Below are 22,309 nucleotides of genomic sequence, written 5' to 3'. Positions count from 1 at the left end.
AATATGCTCAAAAGACGAATGGAGCTATTTCTGAGTGCCAAGTCATAACCTACAGTCCTGTTCTCCCACACTTAGTCAAAGAAGGTTTTACATTTTTTTTTTATAAGTAGGCCATGTTTAGCATCAGCCTTTCTCTGTAGAGCAAAGAGGTGGAACAGAAAAGCCCTTGCCACTCTCCGAATTCTCAGTGTGTGGTTCTGGAGCCAAGTATAACAAGCAAACCATCACCTAATGTCTCTGATCCTCATCTCTCTCTTTCCTTGACTTCTCTACTCAAATGCTGGCTCCATTTGCAGCATCTGCCACATTTGGCCTCTGTTTATTCTATTACTTGGCCTCCCATCTCTCTGATAATGCCATCTTGGATAATTTTACAGGAAATTAAGCAAGAAGTAAAACTATTACAGTGCTTATTTATATACAGAGGCAGATTTGTATACTTTGCGGCAAATATATTAAACAAAGTTAATCACTATTCTTATGTTTTGTGAATTTCCAAGTCTCCAAGACTGGAATTTAGCAGAACTTTGATGGAAAATACCCGTTGACTGCTAAGAAGGCACTGTGGTTACAAAATGCAGGCTTCCACTGGTCCAAATGAAACAAGTTAAGCAGCAAGCATTGTTGCACTATTGTATCAATCTTAATCTCAAAGGCATAGCAAGACAGGGTCAGCTAAATAGCAACATTATCTTAGCTTCTTTTCCCTTGGCTATTATGACACACTCTGAAAAAAAAGCAACTCAAAGGAGAAAGACTTTACACTGGCTTCCAGAGTTCAATGGGGCAAGTCTTCAGATAGAAGTACATATCCTGGAATGAAGGGGAAATGGAGCCACTGCTGGGGTAGGGGAGGGACAGAGAGGAGAATTGCAAGGTCCAAGTGATCAGATGGGGAAGTGAGAACAGTGGGGTGGGGTAGGGTGGGGTGGGATGGGGCTCTAATGAAAGAAGGACCAAGATGAGTTCAGAAGAAGAAAGGAATAGCAGGAAGGATGTTTGGGAAAGCCACAAGGAACTATCAACTACCTAAAAATGTCTGCAATACAGGAAAGTCAGCATATAAATACATGCATGTACTTTAAATAAACTTTGCCCATCTAGGCTGTCAAGTCTCCCTCTAAGAACCAAAGACCAGCTGACAAACAACAGACATGAGAAGCTCTTTTAAGATGGCGGCTGTCCAAGAGATTCCCAAAACACTATATACTACTGCTGTTGTCTTGGTTTGACATCTCCGCCCCGCAGAAGTGAAAGGTGAGTCCCTATGGCTGGAGATGTCATGCTCTCAGACACAGCGCCCAGAGACTCCTCAGCTAGAACTGACTTGAAATCTTACTCCCTGAGGTCTAGGTTTCATAGTATCCGGAGGGTCCACACACAGTTCTGAAGGAGGGAAGGAATAAAGAATCTTACCCAGCTCTAACATCTACAAGCCACAACAACAACCACTTCGGCACAATAACCCTAAAGGGTGCAGTAGTGGCATGCATACCTGGGTGGTAACCAACAGCTCTCTAACTGGATTTAAGACCTCCTCAAAAGGAGGGAAATCATGCCTGGTATTAGAAACTTAATGAACTACCTAAGATTAGTGAGAGATTGGAGAGATCCTACCTATAATCACTACTCTAACTAAATCAGCATAATCCCTAACTATACAGTAAACATTTCTTAGACCCACAAATGAGTGTAATCCTCACCAACTCCTCATCAAGGAAACTTCTCTTCTTTTTTTTTTAATTAGGTATTTTCCTCATTTACATTTCCAATGCTATCCCAAAAGTCCCCCAGACCCTCCCCCCCCCACTCCCCTCCCCTCCACTCCCACTTTTTGGCCCTGGCGTTCCCCTGTACTGGGGCATATAAAGTTTGCAAGTACAATGGGCCTCTCTTTCCAGTGATGGCCGACTAGGCCATCTTCTGATACATATGCAGCTAGAGTCAAGAGCTCCGGGGTACTGGTTAGTTCATAATGTTGTTCCACCTATAGGGTTGCAGATCCCTTTAGTTCCTTGGGTATTTTCTCTAGCTCCTCCATTAGGGGCCCTGTGATCCATCCAATAGCTGACTGTGAGCATCCACTTCTGTGTTTGCTAGGCCCCCGCGTAGTCTCACTAGAGACAGCTATATCAGGGTCCTATCAGCAAAATCTTGCTAGTGTATGCAATGGTGTCAGTGTTTGGAGGCTGATTATGGGATGGATCCCTGGATATGGCAGTCTCTAGATGGTCCATCCTTTCTTCTCAGCTCCAAACTTTGTCTCTATAACTCCTTCCATGGGTGTTTTGTTCCCAATTCTAAGAAGGGGCAAAGTGTCCACACTTTGGCCTTCGTTCTTCTTGAGTTTCATGTGTTTTGCAAATTGTAACTTATATCTTGGGTATCCTAAGAAACTTCTCTTCTTAATAGAAGGAAACCAATACCGAAAACCACAACCAATCAAAACACAGAGTTGAGATGCCCCATCCCAAAGGACACATGTACAAAATGACATCTGCCTCTAAAGGCTCAGGGATCATTGAAATAGGAGGATCCAACCATTTTTAAGAGCCAGAGGAACAGGTAATTTACTGTGACATTGTGTCTCATAGGAATGTCAGAAGCCAGCCCATAAAGTCTCACCAACATGACTTCCTCGACATGGGCCGAACAAGGACAACAACAATGGACATGCTAAAGTGGGCAGGGTAAAGACTGTGAGGCCCTAGTACTACACACAGGCAACTAACGAATTCTCAGAGTGGTAGAAACAGTTATTCCCAGGGACGAGAACACCAATTAGTTTACCAATACCAAATGATCACACATAACACTATGTAGACCTGAAGAGTGTACATATAACATTATGTGTACAGCTCTGAAACACACACATAACATTATCTAGACCAAGAAGACTATATTTATTTATTTAGGAATACACACACACACACACAGAGAGAGAGAGAGAGAGAGAGAGAGAGAGAGAGAGAGAGAGAGAGCTCACCACTACCACTACCACAACCACCACCACCAAAAATAACAATTAGTGGAAAGAAGTGGCCATGAACTTGAAAGAGAACAAGTATCCTCTTCTATATGAGAAGTTTTGGAGGAAGAAAAGGGTAGAGGGAAATGGTCCAATATAATTTCCAAAGGGAAAAAAATTTTTTTTTAAATGGTCAAAATGGCTAATTTGATGTTTTCTATATTTTACCACAATTTCTATTGGGCAAAAATCCAAATCATACATAATTCAAAGACTAGGCAACTCATTCCTTTTCAAATTAATAAGAAATATGATCCATCCCCTACAGCCATATCCAAAATCCCCATGTAGCCAGAACTGTCACAGTTACACAGTTACATAGCCAGTGAGGGCCACTGTGAGAGGACCACTTACTCACACCATGTGTGCATGAGGCAGACAGAGCCAGGTGTTCTCCATCAGTCACTGAGTTAAACCTCTGGGCTATCTTTATTGCCATCTCTAGCTGTTTCTCTCCATTCTGTAACTTAGAAACTACTAACAGGACACAGCCCTGGACTTTGTATTAGGATCGCACTTCAAAGTGGAAACTCATTCTAATTCCCTCCTGGTGACATGAGTTTCATGAGGGATGAGGAGTGCTCTTTGGAAGTCACACAATGGAAGGCTTACAAGGAAGAGTCAAGGACAAACAAACCCTTTTCCACATCCTGAGTTAAGAGACTAGGACTATCCAGACCCAACTACAATAATCCAAGACCCAACACAATCACTATGTTGAGTTTTATGATAGAGTTAAAGCTGGAAACAAAAAAGAATCATGTCCCACAGACAGTGGCATATGCACCTTGACTTGCCACCGCAGTAATAAATGTTACTACTCTCAAAGGCTCTTTTCAGATTCTTATAACTCTATTCAGAAATCTCCCAAAGATATTTAAGTTATATTCTTCACTTGATGTCATTCAGAAAGGACAACAAGAAGTTGGCACAAGCTACCTATATTATGGAGCTGAAGGTAAACTGAGTGATGCATTTACACTAAACTCCAGGAAAAGAAAGAAGGGAAGTAGGGAGAGGTGAAGAAAATGGGAGGAGGGATGGAGGAGCAAGAGAGGGGTGAGAAGAGGAGAGGATAAAGAGGAGCAGGGAAAGAAAGAAGATGCAGGGGGGAGAGAAAGACCAGAGGAGGAGGAGGAGAATCAGGAGGAGGAAGAAGAGGAGGAGAATAGGAGGAAGAGAAAGAGGAACAAGAGGAAGAGGAGGGGGAGTAAAAAGAAGAGGAGAAGGGAGAAGAGAAGGAAGGGGAGGAAGAAGAGGGATGGAAGGAAGAGGAGGAGGAAGAGGGAGGTGGTAATTCTTTCACATTATACTGGGCTAGGAATGAGGCTGAGATTCTGATATGGAACATAGATTTTTTCCATGAGGCAGGTTCTTAATATCTCATCATTTTCAAGGTCTTATATAATCTGCGATCATTAGCCCTGCAAAGATTACCCATTTACTCCTGCCCCCAACTCATCTGGACCACTTGGCCTCCATGGCTTCCTGGCCATGCCTCAATTCAGGTCTCTATTCAGTAGGTTTTGTTCTTGGCCTCAAGTACTGCCTACCACTAATTATGTTCTCACTACTTATTGGTCAAGTGCCTGTTTCCTCTGTGGGTTATAATCAGCAGGAAGAAAGACTCAGCTGCTGGTCTGCTGAGGGCCAACCCTACAGAAGTCATTCAACACACAAATACAGCTGTCCCTGGATATCCACATGGGATTTATCCCAGGACCCCTCAGTAATACCCACATCACTGATGTTCATGTCCTCTATATTAAAAGGGCTATAATATTTACTGTGCACCCTGTCATTTTATGCATGAGTTATAATAACCATCAACACATACATGATACGTAAACAGCTGTACTTTATTGTAGAAGGAAAATGAGAAGAAAAAATACTTCCATAGGAGGCCTGTAGAGATAGTTCTATTTGAATCCTGTCTGTCTGCAGTGGATTGAATCCATGAATATGGAGCCTACAGATACGGCAGGATGACCATATATGACTGAATAAAGGTGGTATAAAATTAAGAAATTAAGAACTTACAAGAGGGCCTTGTGAAGGGACACTGCAGGCTCTTTCAGGGTGTACAAACAGTTCCGCAACAGGTAATTTTCAAGCCCACTTGAAAATGCTAAGAGATGCCCTAGTTTGAACATCTATGGCCTGGCCCACATGTACACCTTTACAAGGTCATCCAACGACGGTCTGAAAAGCAAAGGATCTGCCTCTCTGGATTTCTGATTCCTGGGGTGTAAAGTATTGAGATTGCCATCACAAGGATCGAATTACTCAGACCTCACGGTTCAAGTGTGTCAACTGCTAGAACCATCTGATTGCACAAGCTTACTTTGTCTGATGAGAGAGACTGCCCAACAAGTACAACCACTCACCTATGATGTACACTCTTTTCTTTCCCCACCATTCCTTCTGTTTTGTTTAAGGGGCAAAGCATCTAGGAGAGCCAAACCCAACCTCGTGCTGCTGCTGAGTGCGAAGCCTGCTGTACTGAAGCTGACATTATCATTTAAACATTTAGCACCTCACCCGCTAAACAAGAGCAAACACGCTTTATAGCATGTGACCTTGGACCCATCCAGTCAGACCTAGAATGGAAGGAGGTGCTGAAGATGCATCTCTGTTCAGCTCAGGAGACAATGGCTGGTGCGAGGCAGGTGTTTAATTAACATTTGCAGAGGGGCAGCTGATTGAAGAATTGGTGAGATAATTAAACAAATGTTTGAATAATCTGTGACAAAAGTCTTCCTTGCCAGATACACACAGCGACTCGAGAGGACAAATAGCCTTCCCTAGTTCACAGCCATCCCTTTCATTATCCACAAAATGCCACAGAAGACCCGGAGTGTAAATAAATACGGAGGCTGTCCCCAGCACGTGGAAAATATCTGATAGTGGACCCAAAGAGAAAACTTCAATTACCCTGCCAGTCCATCATCCTCCCCAATGTGCAGCTGATGCTAAACAAATACGCCTAGTCATTTTTCTATTTTCTGGGTCATCACACTAAAACTGTCTATCACTCCTCTGCCAGGCACTTCTGTCTCCCTGCCTTGGGTTGGGTACCACAGCCACACTTCAGGCCTGAGTCACTCTGTCTCCCAGCATCATTTCCAACAGGTAAAGCCAAGACAAGAAGGTCAAAGGACGGTTCTATGATTGAAAGCCATACTTCCTGAGAGCCAGCTGTGTAATTTCCTCCTCCCCTGCCTCCTACCCCCTGCAATGGGGCCCAAGTTAACTTCATAATAGTTGCCTTAGGAACTACACCTTATAAATAAAGTATCTTAAACGGACAGTGTGGATATGCATGTAAATTCTGTGAATACCAGGTAGTTGTGCTTTTAATTTACTTTAGGATAAAGAGCTCCTGCAGACAACTGTATTGTGTTTATTATATATCAGTCACTGATCTCATTCACAAGATGTATATTATTAATAATATTAAAATTAATATTAAAAGATATTTAAAAACTAAATATCAAAATTTAAAAGATCTGTTGTTTTAAAATTGTGTGTGTGGTGGGGTTGGGGGGTGTTGCTTCTGAGTTTTGAGTGCAGGTATGTGGGAAGGTCCTAAGTGGATATCATTCCCTGGAATTTGAGTTGTGGGCAGTTGTTGCAAGGTCCCCTATAGGCGCTGGGGATTGAACCCAGGTCCTCTACAAGAGCAACACAGGCTATCCATCATTCACTCATCCCTCCAGCCTCCTCAATATGTCTGGTTTCTTAGTGCAGCCTTCTGAGAGAGGCTGAAACAGGATCATAACAAGTTGGTGATTACGTAGAGCCACAGAGTGAGTTCAACCCCAGCTCGGGTAACTTAATGGAAGCTTGTTTCAAAATAAAAGGATAAAAATGTCCTGCAGGGGCCAGGGGGTATATCTCAAGGGTAGGACATTTGCCTAGCATGTAGAAAGCCCCAAGTTTGCTCTCCAGCACTGCCAAAAAAGTATTTAAAATAAATAAATCTCTATCCACTGTTTAGAATGAAAGCAGTAAGCTACAAATATTATATAGTAAAAAAAATTATAGAAACAAGGACTATTGTTCTACCCTAGGTACATATTCTGTGCTCATGAAACACTTCTTAGGACAATGCCCTATGTGAATTGGATGTGACAGGATGTGACTTATTCTCTCAGGCCAGAAGCTGCAGTGCTAACAAAATACACCAGACTCAAAGTCCCTAGGGTCAGAGTGGCAATCTTTATGATACACACTTAAAATTCCCCTCAGTGCTAATGAAGATCAATTCATATGAAATAAGCCACGCAGTTACCAGCAAGAGAATAGTTAGCTTGTTCTACCCTTAAGAAAGCCATTAAGGTACAGAGCCTACTACAGAAGCGTCAAGTTTAAATGCACAAAGTTTTATGATACTTGGTGTTTCCCTTTAACGTGTGGTTCCAGAGAGATGCTACCAGCTCAAAGGAGAGACCAAGTCAGTTTGGTTAAAGCTCCAGACTGTATTCACTTTTCAAAATATGGTTATTAATAACCTCTCACATGGAAGATTCCAAGGAACAAACCCCACCTTTGACTTCAGAAAAGACAGAGTAACATCAAGGCCTAAATCAGTGTAGTACTTTAGGCTGTCAACATTTTGAAACTCATTTAGATGGGCTGTTTGTTAGCAGGAACCACAGTAGCGCAGCCAAGGCTGAGGCACTAGGAGTAGAAACACAAGCAGTGGCTGGAAAACCACAGGGACTGGTGGTGAGAGGAAACAGGAAACCATGCCATGGCTAATAGTTATAAAGTGACTACAGGAATACAAAAGATTCACAATCTGAAACAGCCTAGGTCAGGAGAATATACTGCCCCAGTAACGGTGAGAGTGAGGGACACAGGTCTGTGCACTCATCTCTGTCCCAGCCATGAAGATCTGACCACAGAGCCTAAGCTGCCATCCACTGTTACCCTGAATGGCCATAGCTGTGTGACAATAAATTTAATGGATGCTGAAATTTGAAATTCATATCTCCAAAATACTATTATTCTTTTTAAAAGTTTCCAGTCACTTAAAGATGGAGACACCACTCCTAGCTTACAAGCTGTATTGAAACAGTCAGGTGGTTACATTCGGCCAACAGGGCAACTGTAAGTCAATACGACATCAGTCTATATGTAGCAGAACAAGTAACATAGGTGTGAGAACAAATCCAACTATATTGTTTAATGAAGCCTTAAAACAACAAACTGATGTGGCTAACAAAAGCCACGAGGTTCTCTCTGCCATCCATTGACCATAAGAGATGTTAATAGTCTTGTAATTATATTTATAGATTTACTACTGTGTGTGTGACATGTATGTGACTCTCTCTGTCTCTCTATCTCTCTCTCTGTCTCTCTCTGTCTCTCTGTCTCTGTCTCTCTGTCTCTCTGTCTCTCTGTCTCTCTGTCTCTCTGTGTGTGTGTGTGTGTGTGTGTGTGTGTATGTATGTATCTAGACTTCTAGACTTGAGTTTGTTTCCTACAACGAGAGAGAAGAAAATAATTTTCCAGAGTTGGTTTTCTCCTTCTATCATGTGGATCTGGGTATTGAACTCATGTTGTCAGGCTTGGTGGCAAACCTCTTTTTCATCCAGTGAGGTACTTATCTTATGACTCAAATAGAGTCAGCCTATGCTGAAGAGGACTCTGCAATATTTAGGCTTCTTGTAGAAGCATTGTATCCAGTATAAAGGGCCACAGTAATGGAAGCAGATACCTCATGTGAACAAATTGCAAATTGGAGGCTTAGGGAACAAGCCCAGTGGTAGATGGAGCGCTTGCCTAACATGAGTGATCTTGGTTTCCATCCTTCCTGATGTACAGCATCCAGAAAGGCACAGATTTCATCAAATGAGAAGACAGACATGACATCATACAGTGACGGTGCTTGCATGGACAGATCTACCAGGCCTAACTCTCCACCATCTCAGCCTCTCTGGATACCAGTGGACACCTGGGGCAGTGGCAAGGATAGGCTCAACTGCTCTCAGGACAAGGACTCTCCTTGGGGAGGAACAGAGCAGGGAGGAACAGCCATGTTACTATCTATCAATCACAAATAAGAGGAGAAAGGAGAGTTAGAGTGGAGCTAATCAAGTAACTCCCGAGGCAGCAGTGACGGGCAAATGCTCAAAAGAAAGTCAGCAAAGGAGAAGACCATCTGGCACCAAACAAGACTTGGCGAACCTTCGGTAGTCCCGAAAAAGCCACAGTGCTAAAGAGATTATGGCTCCTGACTTGGAAATTATAAGGAATTAAGGGAAGGCGAGAGAAGACCACGGTGGTCATCATAACTGTTAAAGCTTATTAAGAACAACATTAGATTCCACCTCATGCTTTGAAGGTGCCTTTACAAGATTACACACAAAATCTAATTACTGCTGCATGTAGGCACATTAATGAAAAGCTTTATATTCTTATATTTTCTAAAAAAAAAATGCTTTATCTGAAACCTAGGTTTCAATAATAGGTTTTTAGTAGTTTGAGGCCTTAGTGCCATATTCATCAGCCAATTTCGTAGGGATTCTGCAATTCTAAACCTTTAAAAGGACTGCCAAGGTCACAGCCTGAAAAGAGGGTCCCCTTAAAATAGTCAGGCACCGCTGTGACTAGACCAGTCATGCTCTTTCTACTTTTCTTTCAAAAAAAAATTCTGACTGATGCTTAGTGAGGTAGTAGATTCTACTTAGCGTGAAATTCACTAAGCCCTTCGTGGTAGGGAAGAGGAAAAAAAAATCCACGCAGTTTTGCTGCATCCTCCAAAGGCTTTCAGGGTCATGATCTCTCAGGACAAGAGAGCCCCTGAGGCTCTGAGGCTGAGAAAGGAGGTTTGATTCAAGGTGCTGAAGTTCCATCCTTGACACGTAATTCCAGAAGAGACATCCAACTGTCCCCACACCTGCTGTTTGAGAAAGGTCATCTGGATGATGTCCACTAATTCAGCCAAAGTATACCCAAAGATACAGAGAGTGGACCATAAGAGTCTTCAAGAGAGAGAGATGCAAGGTTAAGCTCCTATAGCCCATCTTCTCATTTACACCACCCTCCCCAGTTGACCAGCCAAGAACAGCACTTAGAGACAGACATGGGCTTTCACTCAACCAGTATCCAGCGACAATGTTCCATAACTATGAAGACCCTCGAGATGCCCACCCCCATTTCAGAAAAAAATACTGAAGAGCAAGGGCAAACCTGATGGCATCCAGGGGTCAGAGGTCGGTTTGGTCAGGGTGTTCACCTGCTCCCAGTTGAAGTCATCTTCGTCAGCTTGACTATATCCACATGTGCTGTATGGTTCATCAAAGAGGCAGCCACCTACAAGGGAAGGCAAAGAGGCAATATAAGTTACAACCAGAAGACTGAAATGAAGTAAGATGCGTCATGAAAAAAAAAAATCAACTTGACATCCGAGTGTGATTTGACATTTTTCCACTTGGGAATTGCAGAATTTTGAATAATGTTGCTTGATTGTAACAATACAGATACATACGTTGCTCTCTAGAAGAAGCCCAATGTTGGTAGAAGACAATTGAAATAAACAGATTCAAAATTCACGTTTCAGATGAATACTGAACTTAGGGAATTCATCTTGCCTTCAAAACTTTAATAGGACCCCCTCAAAGACTCAACATATTTTCCACGGAAAATTATAATTTGTTCAAAAATTAAAACGAGAATTGTTTCCCCCCAAACACCAGTGTGAGCATAGAAGACCGGGCACAGCACACATGGTGAGGACAGCCTGCAAAATACTCTTCTATACCTTACACGGAAACAGGTCTCAGCCTGTGGTTTAGGGAAACAACCACCGAGTTCTCATAATCAAAAAATAGATCATGAAGTCACTTCATAATCCACACAAGTCTTAGGGGCAGAAATTTCAAGGCTAAACGTGTAGCAAACATCTGCTTACTCTTGGTGCACTGAATGAAGCTATTTAAGTAAGAAGATATAAAAGGCAGTATCCACATACTCAGAAGATCAGCTGCTTCCGACTCAGTGCCACTCAGGGCACTGCCAGTTTCCAGTCCCACCCCACAGCCTTTCCATTACTTACAGCGACGGGTCTTTGTCCAAATGACTCACAGAGAAGAGTGAATGATGACACCCATCCCAACAACAATCCCGAAAAGCCCTGCTATCCATTACATCAATGGAGAGTAGATACTGACATAATCAGCTGCACAGTAAGTGAATCCCCCTAACTCAAAATATTAATTATCATTGCTGGCAGCTGGGAAGACGTAAGGACTTATGGCAGGATGCAGCTTTAGGATGATTATGGTACGGTGCCTGTCGTGTACACCTTAGAGGCAGAAGGCAAGGAAAACCGCAATTATAAACCAGAGACAAAATGAATTTTAAAAGTCACCTGATTCAACTTTTACCGCCACCTCCGCTCCCCACCTAAATCAATCCTATGCCTTCCAGAACAGCTAGTCTCAGAAGACATAAGAGAAACTGCACATTCTGTACGTAGAAAACATCCTGAGAAGTTCTAGTCCCCACTCTGCCTCTTGAAGGTACATCCATTTATCTTCCTTCCACCCCACAAGGCAACAGTAAAATTCCCAGCCCCGGCACAGAAAAATTGACAGTTTGAAAGGCACTGTCATGTCCTACGTCTCAGCTTCCCCAGGCAATACATGCTCTGCTCTCCCTAATTCCTCCTGGGAGGTTTCAGACCTGTCAGCATCCTAGCAGGTGCTCTCTGAATGGTGTCCACAAGAGTGGTACCCTGTGTTGGAGCAGAATCCAGCCATCTTCTGCTCTTGACCTCACTCTAACAACAGACTGGACAAGAGCCCTGGTCCATCCTGAGCTGAAAGAATGCGTCTTTCCACACCTGCTGTCAAGGTTTTCTCCTTTTGTGAGGGTTTTGGGGTGTGTGTGTGTGTGTGTGTGTATGTGTGTGTGTGTGTGTGTGTGTGTATGTTTTCTCTCTGAATGCACAGGACAATCCACTTATCCTTACCAAATCCATTTCTTTTCCACTCCAGCCCTTGGGCAGCCCTGACAGTCCCGACCCTGTCATTTGGGAATTAGCTCCCCTGTCTATATCTACATCACAGAGTAATCAAAATTACTCACAACATCCAAAATGCTCTTGAATTTGAAACTTCTTGCTCACTGACCTAGTTCAACAAGTTCAACGGCTTCCACACCTGGTTTCAGGTGATGGGGCCAAACTCAAAAGGCAAAAGAATACAAACATCACTGTCAGGCTGCATGTGCAGGCCTATGAAATGAGCAGATTCTGTGTTCAGAGCTTGGCCACATCCCTTGGCACTCACCTTATTATATACCCAAGTGTGTTTCAAAACACTCCTCAGCCCTCAACATTTCTGGTTCCTAGCAGTTTTGGAAAAGGGCTACTCCACCTGCATCTGAAGATATGATGAGTACTCTGCCCAAATGTGCCTGCATGCGCCGGGAAATGCTAGACAGGAGTGAGTCAAGACACCTCAGGTTGTCCCAAACGGCCCTCTAAGACTTTTAGCCAAGTTTCAGACAGCAGTTATCAGCATGCTAGCTTCTGAATGCTTTCAATACTTATAGTCTCAATTAAGCCTTCCCCGGGGAACACCAAGCTCATTATCAAAGGTACAGCATTAAAGTCAAAGTTCAATTGTGGGAACAGGTGATCATCATGTGTCTCCCTCCACCCTCCTCTCCCGCCACCCCCCCCCCCCCCGCCCTTTCCTCCTTACAGTTTTACTGAGTTCTGGAGCAAAGTGGATCTGTTCAGCATTGGATGCTAATGATATCCTGATACTGGAGAGATGTAACCATTTGGAAGGGGGGTTGAGGGGAAGGGAATGGTCTGTTGCAAGCTGTAGTTGTGACACGGAGAATAGTTTCAGCACTGAAGAAGAAACCAAAGAGCAGCGGTACAAGTAACAGTAAGGAAGAGGCACCTCCTGGGACAATGCTGATAGGACGCTGACTATCTCCCCTATACAGCCGGAACAGTAGGAGTGTCCTCAAGGCCACTGGAGGCTGGTTAAGGATTTGGTCTTCAAAAGGACTGTAAGATGTTGCACTGAAGATGTAGCCTGATGCTGAAGTGAGGATGGAGAGAGGGAAATCACAAAGCAGCAGTGCTGCTGGTGTCTGCACAGGTCTGACCACATGAAAGAGACCGTGAGAGGGAAAATACATCTCTCTGGGAGGACGCAGGATCTTCAGACCCCTCGAAGACAGGCTCCCCCATACATTTCCTGTTGCCTTGAGACACGTTGCCTCGTATGTGTTCTTTATCAGTGAGAGCTCATGAGAGCAGAGATGATTTTATTGAACCCCAAACAGGAAGAAATAAAAGGAAATGATGTCAGAATGGAAGTTAAAAAGAAAACCCCGGTTCTTGTGAGCCCGAGATTACAAGGGAGAGGCCCGTCTGGCGTGTGCGTGGCATGTGTGAGACCAGCCATGGATACAGAGCAGGACTCTACCTCAAAAAACAGCAAACCAGAGAGGAACAGAGAGAGGATCAGAGGGGAGAGGAGATGGGGGCAATGTGTTTCCTTAAATGCAATGCAGAATTGGCTTACAATAATGTTGCCAGAAAAAACTTAAACTAAGAATGGTATAATATCCTCCTAAACAATTAAAACTGTCTTAATTCAAGTGAGCCTGATTCAAGTAGATCTCCAAATGACATGGCTGGAAACTTGACTTTGGGGCTCCATATCTTCACTTTTTATTATGGCTTAAAGCTATAAGCCAGTTAAATGTTAATGAACTCTCTACAAATTGTGGCCCAGCATTCTTTTATTCTGGCAATAATTAGGTAGCAAGCCTAGTTGTCTAGAAAGGTCACTCCTGATTTATGAAAATAAAAGATTGCCATTTGCATACTGGAGGGAATTTATCTTGCCTTTTTCTCTGGGGTAGCACAAATGGCCCATTTCACCAACAGTATTAAGAAATAATTACCCTATAAGGTATAAGAAGGTGGCCTACTTTTACTCCAGAGAGACATTTAGAAGGATTCATATCCATCTGAATCGTTGAGCCAGAGAGACAGCAGAGCCAATACAAACTGCCACAGGTTGTGGGTCAGAAGTTGATTTGGAAGACTGGCAAGATGGCTCAATGGATAAAGGAGCTTGTAGTACAAGCTAGGCAACCCAAGTTCAATTCCCTGAACCTGCTTAAAGGTGGATAAAGTGATTTTACAAAGTTATCCTCTTACATACCTGTGCATGATGAGGTGACTGTGCTCACAGATATGCATCAAGCTCACACAGGCGCTAGTTACTAATATATTTACCTTTGGGGGAGGGAGAATCTGCTCAGTGGTTAAGCTTGCAGATTATCCTGCAGCTTGTCCAGAGGACTTGAGGTTCAGTACCTAGCACCCACATTGGCAGCCCACAACCACCTGCAATTCTAGGTCCAGGGGATCTGATGCCCTCTTCTGGCCTTTGTGGGCACCTGCACAAAATTGACAAAAATGAATCTGAAAATAAACTTCTTCAGACTGCATCCTGCAGTCATGCCATCCCGATCCAGCTCACCTCTATATGCACTTACAAACTACATCACTCTCTGCTTACACTTGAAATCAGTTCCACTCTGATCTCCTCAGCTTTGCAAACAGTGTCCCTGATCTACTCACTTCATCCCAGAGGGATTCAAATATGTATCAAAGCCTCTAGTTTGGGGCAGATTCTCTTACCTGAAGCTGACTGGCTAGGCTGAAGTTTTAAATCAATATGAAACATGGAAGAGTTCCACTAAGATGTTCAGAGAGCAACCTGTGATATCCAACATCCTCTGCTAGTTACAGGCACCAATTCCTCAAAGTGGGCAAATGCCTGCTACAGTCTAAGGGCAATGTTATTTTGTCTATTCCTCAAATCCAGTGTGAGTCTTTTGTCTCAATATGTCAGATTCAAAGAACTTATAACACGAAATACAGGTGCATTTAATATTCTCTAGATTAATTGTTTGTTTTGTTTTGTTTTTTTCTAAAATCCTAGAGGCAAGCACCAGCAGTTTTCAAATTCCTGTGCCAGTCATCAGCTTTAACTCCTGTAATTCAATTACTAGGCTCTTAGAAGTGCCTACCCTGTCTAGACCAGTGGATCTCAATCTGTGGGTCCCAACCCATTTGGGGGATCAAATGACCCTTCCACAGGAATCACCAAAAACCAGCAGAAAGCACAAATATTTACATTAGAATTCATAACAGTAGCAAAATTACAGTTATGAAGTTATGAATTACAGGAGTAATTTTATGTTTGGAGGTCACCCCTATAACATGAAGAACTGTATAAAAGGGTCACAGTGTTAGGAGGGTTGAGATCCACTGGTCTAGACCTTTAACCTACATTTCCTGTCCCAGTTGGCAAGAAGTTAAAATTTCCTCTGGGGGAGGGTGTAGGACAGAGAGTGCAAGAAGAAGAGGCACATGGTCTCACTATGTGCCTAGTTACCTAGTAGGGTCCTTAGCTCACGAAACAGGAACCCTCCTAGTCCTGACATCTCTGACAGTAGGCTGTCCTAGAGCCTGCTCGAGGACCTTTGCCGACGGCCCCAGTGGAGCACTGTCATATACCTGTCTCCAGGGTTTCCTCCAAGGTCTACAGCTGCACCCTTGCAAGAACTCCTTTCAATTACTAGCACTGCCTGGCAGGGCTCAGCTCCATGTCTGTGCTTGGTTGGGGCTGCTCCACACTCTGCTATCCCTTCTCATCAGAGCTCTCCTCTTCCAACGATGCAGTGCAGTCTCTATATGCCACACCCCACATTCCAGTCTGGTGTTATTTCTGCCTTCTGAATGGACCCTGAGTGAGCACGCCTGCTTTCACAAATGGCAGTTGAGTGTGATCAAACAGCTCACCCAGTTACCCTAGTGGTTCAGTTCATAGCCAGCAGTTCAACCAAGGTCTACATGCAAAACTCAGGCTCTGCTCTGTAGGTGCCTTTCACAGACCTCTCTGAGGCTGCTCAATACTACACTGATTGTTAATGGCCTGTGCTGTAAGGGAGCGCTGAAAAGCAAGGCTTCTAAGAAGCAAATAGGGAACAATCCAATGTCCTATTTCATAAGCTTGTGAGATAAACACGCATTCTGAATAGTTCTACCTTGAACTGGTAGAATTGACTTATAGACTGGAGCAGTGCTTCTTATGATTGTAATTGCAGTCCATTTAAAGTTTCTTTGTGTGAGACTGGGATACATTTTACACGTTTGTTGAAAGCACAGAATGACCCCGTTTAAGTCCGGCTTTATGAAATGCATAAAAGACTATTTAATGGGTCTCTCCATGGAGAAAACATATTTTTTTTAAAAAAAAAGCATTCTAAAATACTGCTCTAAAGAACAATGTTCCAGGTCCTCTTTTCCTGAGACTCATGAAACCACAGGCGGTTCTACCCATCTATTTCTATCTTGAAAGACAAACAGCTATAAGCCAAGCAATTCAAAGCCTAAGCAGAAAGTGAGCTATAGCAAGAATAATTGTTTTAAGAGTTAGAGAAAAAGGTGCCTGCACCCACACACCAGAGCCCCAGCCTTCTTCATTTAAATCTCCCTGACATTGACATTTAATTGCCTGCTAAAAAGTGAAACTATACGGTGCCTCTGAAACTTTGGGACTGTGCTATGACGTTTAGTGGATCAGACACGAGCATTACAGAAATGCTCTCCAACATAATTTAATCTAGCAAGCAGTTTTTACACATCGCACAGGCATTTAAATGGCTAATGCGACGCTCTGTTGTAAACCATGCCATGTGCCTGTAGATGTGCTGTGCGTGGCGCAGAGCAAATGAGCTTGTCCCCAAAGTTTCCATGGCTTATTACTCTTACGGCAGTCTTCATTACCTATCGATCTTTGAATTCCTAATATTTAAACAGGCTGGATAGCAGCAAGCCGTAAAGTTTTTTTGGTTTTATTTTTTTGTCCTTATTGATCTTAAAAAATTTTGGTTTTTAATGGGTGGGGTCATTATTTCTATTTCTAAATCCTCTAGTGATTTCTGACTCGTCTCTTTTTCTGTATGTAGACATGTTCCTAATAGAGCTGCTACTGGGTTTGAACAAAACTACTCCCAACAACTCACTGTGCAGTTGTGACTCTATCTGGTGATCCTGCCCTCTACACAGACACTGCACTGTGAAAAGCATCTGACCGTTTCTGTCTTAGATACAGGGTAGAGAAATTGAAACACTGTCTAGGGGAGAAGAACATCCTCCATTCGTGATTGATTATGTGATTCCCTGGATCACTAGTGTCTCAGGTTCCCACACTGGAGCAGGTCCTGGGGTCCAATGCATCTATAGGACCCAGAAAGGAGCACACATTTCCAGGCTGCACCCCAGCTCCTCAATCAGACACTCTGGCCCTCAGCTATCTGGGCTTTATCAAGCTTCCAGGGATTCTAATGTAGACCGTTTGCCAATCATCTCCTAGAATAACACATTTAACTAGAACTCCTGGGACGGGCCTCCGGGATCTATAACTTTAAAAAGGTCCCAGAATAATCTAATCACTGACCTATTTTTAAAAAGACTGATCTAGATTAGTAGTTACAAATAGTTTAAGAAGACATCAGCAAGTTTTGGTGGGCTAGAGAATAACTCGGTGGTAGAACGCTTACTCGGTGAGAGGGATGTCGTGGGGTCCATCCTTAGCACTTACAAAAAGGGGACGTTGTTTTCTTTCAAAAGTCATATCATACTACGTTTGTAGTTTACAAGTTTTGTTTGCAAAGTACCATACGTGCACAAGTATAACAGCATGCATGCAATGGACTTTGAAAAGTGTTACCAGAAAAAGTTGAAACCCAAATATTTTCTTCCATAAATAGCCAGACACACTATATTCTTCCAAAGGACCTGAACAAAGCCATTTGGTCGTCACAGTTCTCAATATGAGCTTAGTCATAAACACCTTACATGTGAAGGACAATAAAACACTGGGGCTGGCTCAAAGACCTAAACCTTATGTTCTCACTTCATGTCAGAATACCCTTCAACTGTTGTTCTTCTCCTAAGTGGACCCTCTCAACAAGCAGAAGATGACCATGCTAAAAAAAATGCAGGAAATTAATAGCAGGGAGAATTTCATCCAAGCCCAGGAGCGCTCCTGCCTGCTTGCTATGATTTACAAATCTATCTCTTTATAACTCTACTAGCATACGTTATTGTCAGAAGCAGCAGATAAACTGAATCCAGCCATTCAATCATGCTTGCTAATTATGCATACCTCAAGGAACACAGCTCTATCCATTACGTTCATTGAGCAAGATCAAAGTACAAGGAGAAGGTACACACCATTTCATGTATTCTCTTAGTCGTATAAACCATTTTATTCTAGGTTCCTATATGTGTGGGGGGGGTTGACTAATAAAACATAGGGTAGGTAACTTGGGCATTTGAACATGCTGAACTGGGATCAGGGAGGCAGGTTTCTAGAAGTCCTAGATCTGTCTATAACAGGTCTTGCTCACTGTCTTAGATTCTAGAGGTGAGCAGCCCTCATATCAAATGTCCATTTGACTTCTGTGAATTTCAGGATGGCAAGGGAAGTAAGTGGTAGAGAATGAGTGTGCTTGGTCCAGATGTCCCAGACCCCCAGAGATGAGGAAGGAAAAGAATGACCTGTCATTCTTCCTGACCACCCCCACCATCTTTCTCTGAACCTGCCTTTGTTCCTCCATCCCCATGCTTGACATAGTGAGGCATCTCATCCCTTTCAGGGTTACTCACTGGTCTAAAGATCCTGAGCTTCACTAGTGGAACAAAACTTCCTCTCACCTGATTCTATGTTCATTTCAGGACACAACTGTGTCTTTCAATGCTCAGGTGACCTGACATCATTGTTGTAATGACTGTAGAATTGTGTGCTGTCTTTAGTTTCTGAAGTTCCTTGAAGGAAGTTTTCATGGATAATCCTGATCATGAGAAAAATCTGTGAGTCTACCCCTTATGGGATACATGGCTCTAACAACTATTATTAGCTGCCCACAGAAATGGAGATGGCTAAATTTGTTGGTACATGCCAAAGCATGGCCATTGATTCAAGATGATCTTTTACTATAGGAGGCTCACAGCATCTCTAAGAGAAACACCAATGAACAGGTGTTCCTTTACATTGTTTATAGTGACTAGGATCACATAGTTCTTGTCTTGACATCTTGTGATCCACGTGGCTCTCTCAAGGCTTTCCCGATCAGTCCCTCATCTCTCCTATACCATGGTTTGAATCTCAGCCTAGGTCTACACTTTAGTCTCTTCAATGACTCTTAACTGCCCATGGGAAAACATTCTAATTTTTACAACTTAACACACATTGTTGGTTTTGTTAATTTGGGGGCGGGGGACATGGCCAGGGGCATTGAGCCCATCTACCTTTTCTGGTCTATAAAGAACAGATCACTCTGGCGTTTTGATGTCAAATAGTGCCATGCTGATCTTTCCTACCACACTGCAAGCACCAATAATTAGGAAAACAAAAATGTTCTGCTCATCTCTGTATCACTAATTCCCAGTTCCCAAAAAATGCTTGCTTTCATTAAATACTCAGAATTATGGGAAGTTTTTATGACAAAGATGAGAACAGAAATCTATTGGTGTTCTGTCTGTGGCAGGAAGAAAGACAGGAGAAAAGCCTGGACCCTAGTCACTGAACATCATCATCTAGGCCACGCCAATGGAAGATGTGACTAGGGGTATTTCTGTCCTTCTCTCAGTCTCATGCCTTCCATCTAGGACTTAGGTATAGTATCAGTCATGAAATCAGTCATTGGGGAGGAAAAGAAGGGATGGCAGAGGAGACAGACAGAAGATGAATATGACAATTCTCAGGGGACCTAGAGAGTTAAAAGGAGCAATGTAGAAACTCTGTAGGAGGCAAGAGAAAGAACAAAAGCCAGTTCCAAAGCCTAAACCATCCACAAGAAAAGGGAAAGCAGAGAGTCAGCAACTAGAAGCAAAACTCTGCAAAGATACCCCAGGCCTGCTATTCTAAGAATCTGCATAATGAGGCTAAGATTTAGCAGACCTCAGCACCAGTCAACAAGAAACACAGACTATGAAGCACACTGGGGTTCTGCTTAAAGGCAGCCAGTCAGGTTGGGTTTTAGGTCCAAAGCACAAAAGGACCTTGGTGAGCTCATGTTACAGGTCTTTCAAGTGAGTGAGGTAGAAAACTAGTCAACACTTAGTAGCAAACTGGGGCCCTAAAGAAAGCAAGCTTTGAAGATTTCGTTACATAGTTTTTAAAATTAGAAAACAGATTCTATACAAAATCCTCCCAGCTGAGAGCAAGGCTTACAAAGCCCCAAACTGCCATGAGTCAGCTTTTTCCTCCAGTCATTTTCTAGGACCAATTAGTTGCTCAAATGTAGTGAACTAGGAACATTTACTTTCTCAGGGTCACTGTAGGGGGTGTGTCTTTCTTGTCTTTATTAAGAGCTCGCTCAATGATCTAGTCACATTTTAGCAGGCAGTCCACAGCGAACTCCAAAGAAGGGTTGTCTGAGAGCAGCACGCTGGGCTGGGAGGCAGGGGGTCTGAGTTCCAGCCCTGTGGCTCTGTGGAAGGCAAGGTGACTGGCAGGCACAGGAGAGATGTGATGGGAAGACCATGTTCACCACTGGAGATGCAATGTGCTAACCCCTGGTGACACAAACAAGCACCTACCCTGTAAACTTAAGAGCTGGTCTCTTCCTTCTATGGGGGAGGGGAGAAGGGGCCCCATCCACCTTCAAGAATGCTGCAAGGATGAAATGTGTTTATAGATAGAATATAAATACTGTAATATCTCCTTACCAGCTTCTTTTCCTATCTGTCTAGTAAACAACCAAACACTGACTTTTCTCTTTGCAGGCCGTGACCAGTCTATTAGCTAGCATGGTTAACCTCAAGCAACAGCTAGAGTCTTCAAAACACAAAGGTGGACCATATCAAGAGCTTCTAAAACTCTGTTTCCATCCGATGGATGATATCTCTCTCTCTCTCTCTCTCTCTCTCTCTCTCTCTCTCTCTCTCTCTCTCTCTCCCTCCCTCCCTCCCTCCCTCCCTCTCTCTCTTCTCTCTTCCCTCTTCCCTCTTCCCTCTTCCCTCTTCCCTCTTCTCTCTCATCATTTATTTATTTGGTTTTCTTCGTTTGTTTATTTGAACACAGAATTTTTTTTTATCTTGTCCCTGTCTGGTCTCAAACTTCTAAGCTGACTTGATGTAGCAGCCAATAGGAAAGGCCCTGAACAGCTAGGATTACACTAAGTCCACCACTTATTTTAAATATTGGGGGATACCACGGGCAACGAAATGTTTATATGTAACAGTATTTAATAACTGTAAGTATGGATTATCTATAAAAGCAATATCTTTATCCTAAAATAAAATAAAATCCCCCCTCTCTCCACTCCACCCTTCCCTTTGCCCCCCCCCCCCCGTTTTTCATTCCTTTTGTTTAATGTCTTCATATTTTTGTGACACAGTATTATGAAGCCCACACTGGCCACAAACTCTCTGAGTGTTCCGAATGCTGGGTAAGTACAATGAAGCCCAGCTCTGTACCACTATGGGATGCACTGTAACCTTATAGCTAGCCTTAGCCATATTGGGCACACACTGTGAAGACTATCTAACCTAATGTGAGCATGACAGGAATGCAAAGTAAACTCCTGTAAATCAATAGAGTGCTGACTGGGTTTAGCTTAAGGGCCAGTAACCCTTCAAGGGGCCAGGAATATGTCTGGAGGAGATTGCAAAGAGCAGCTCCATTTCTGGAGCTATTAAAGACAGTGACCAAATGTGGCACTTGTGGGAGCTACCACGTCATGACATCTCTGTCTTGCCTTGACACATCACCGCAAGCACACGGGCAACAACTGTCCCTTCAGAGGTGCTGAGTCCCACTTGAGGAGCTAAAATTGTCAACATTAGTAGTAGATTCACTCACTCTATTCTGGGTTTAGAGAAGAGTTGGGGGGTGGGGGTGTTCATCTCCTTTCCACAGAAAACCAGCTGGCACCAGTTTTGACTCCCCACCCCCAAGCTCTATCAATTTCGGAGAGATGTTTATTAAAGAAGTGTAGACATGACCTTAACTACAGGATAGTAAAATGAGTCTCCTACTAACACCGCTCAATAAGGAAATTCATTCGACTTCACTGTTTTATATCACTAACTTCAAATTAAAACATGAAAGCCATGGGGAAAACAGAAGATTTAATTAGGTCAAGGAAAGTGTGGACTTGAATTATTTCTTTAAAAATAAGAGACCTACCATTGCAGGTGAGGGGCTGGGTCTC

At 43.1% G+C, this 22,309-nt stretch overlaps 1 protein-coding gene across 4 annotated transcripts in view; it reads right to left on the bottom strand.

The window, feature by feature from the left end:
* The window catches only part of Ptprm (protein tyrosine phosphatase receptor type M), a 688,723-nt gene that overhangs the window by 517,249 nt on the left and 149,165 nt on the right, over nt 1-22,309 (bottom strand). For all 4 annotated transcript variants that reach the window (XM_029470944.2, XM_085832583.1, XM_085832584.1 and 1 more), the window contains exon 2: nt 10,229-10,351. In XM_029470944.2, the coding sequence (XP_029326804.1) occupies nt 10,229-10,351 (123 nt within the window). The remainder of the gene's footprint in view (nt 1-10,228; nt 10,352-22,309) is intronic.

Source organism: Mus caroli, unplaced genomic scaffold, assembly GCF_978045245.1.
Source record: "Mus caroli unplaced genomic scaffold, Mus_caroli_1 scaffold_18, whole genome shotgun sequence".
Lineage (NCBI taxonomy): Eukaryota > Metazoa > Chordata > Mammalia > Rodentia > Muridae > Mus > Mus caroli.
The sequence above is the reverse complement of the archived record's forward strand: the minus strand, read 5'-3'. Positions and strand labels throughout refer to the sequence as shown.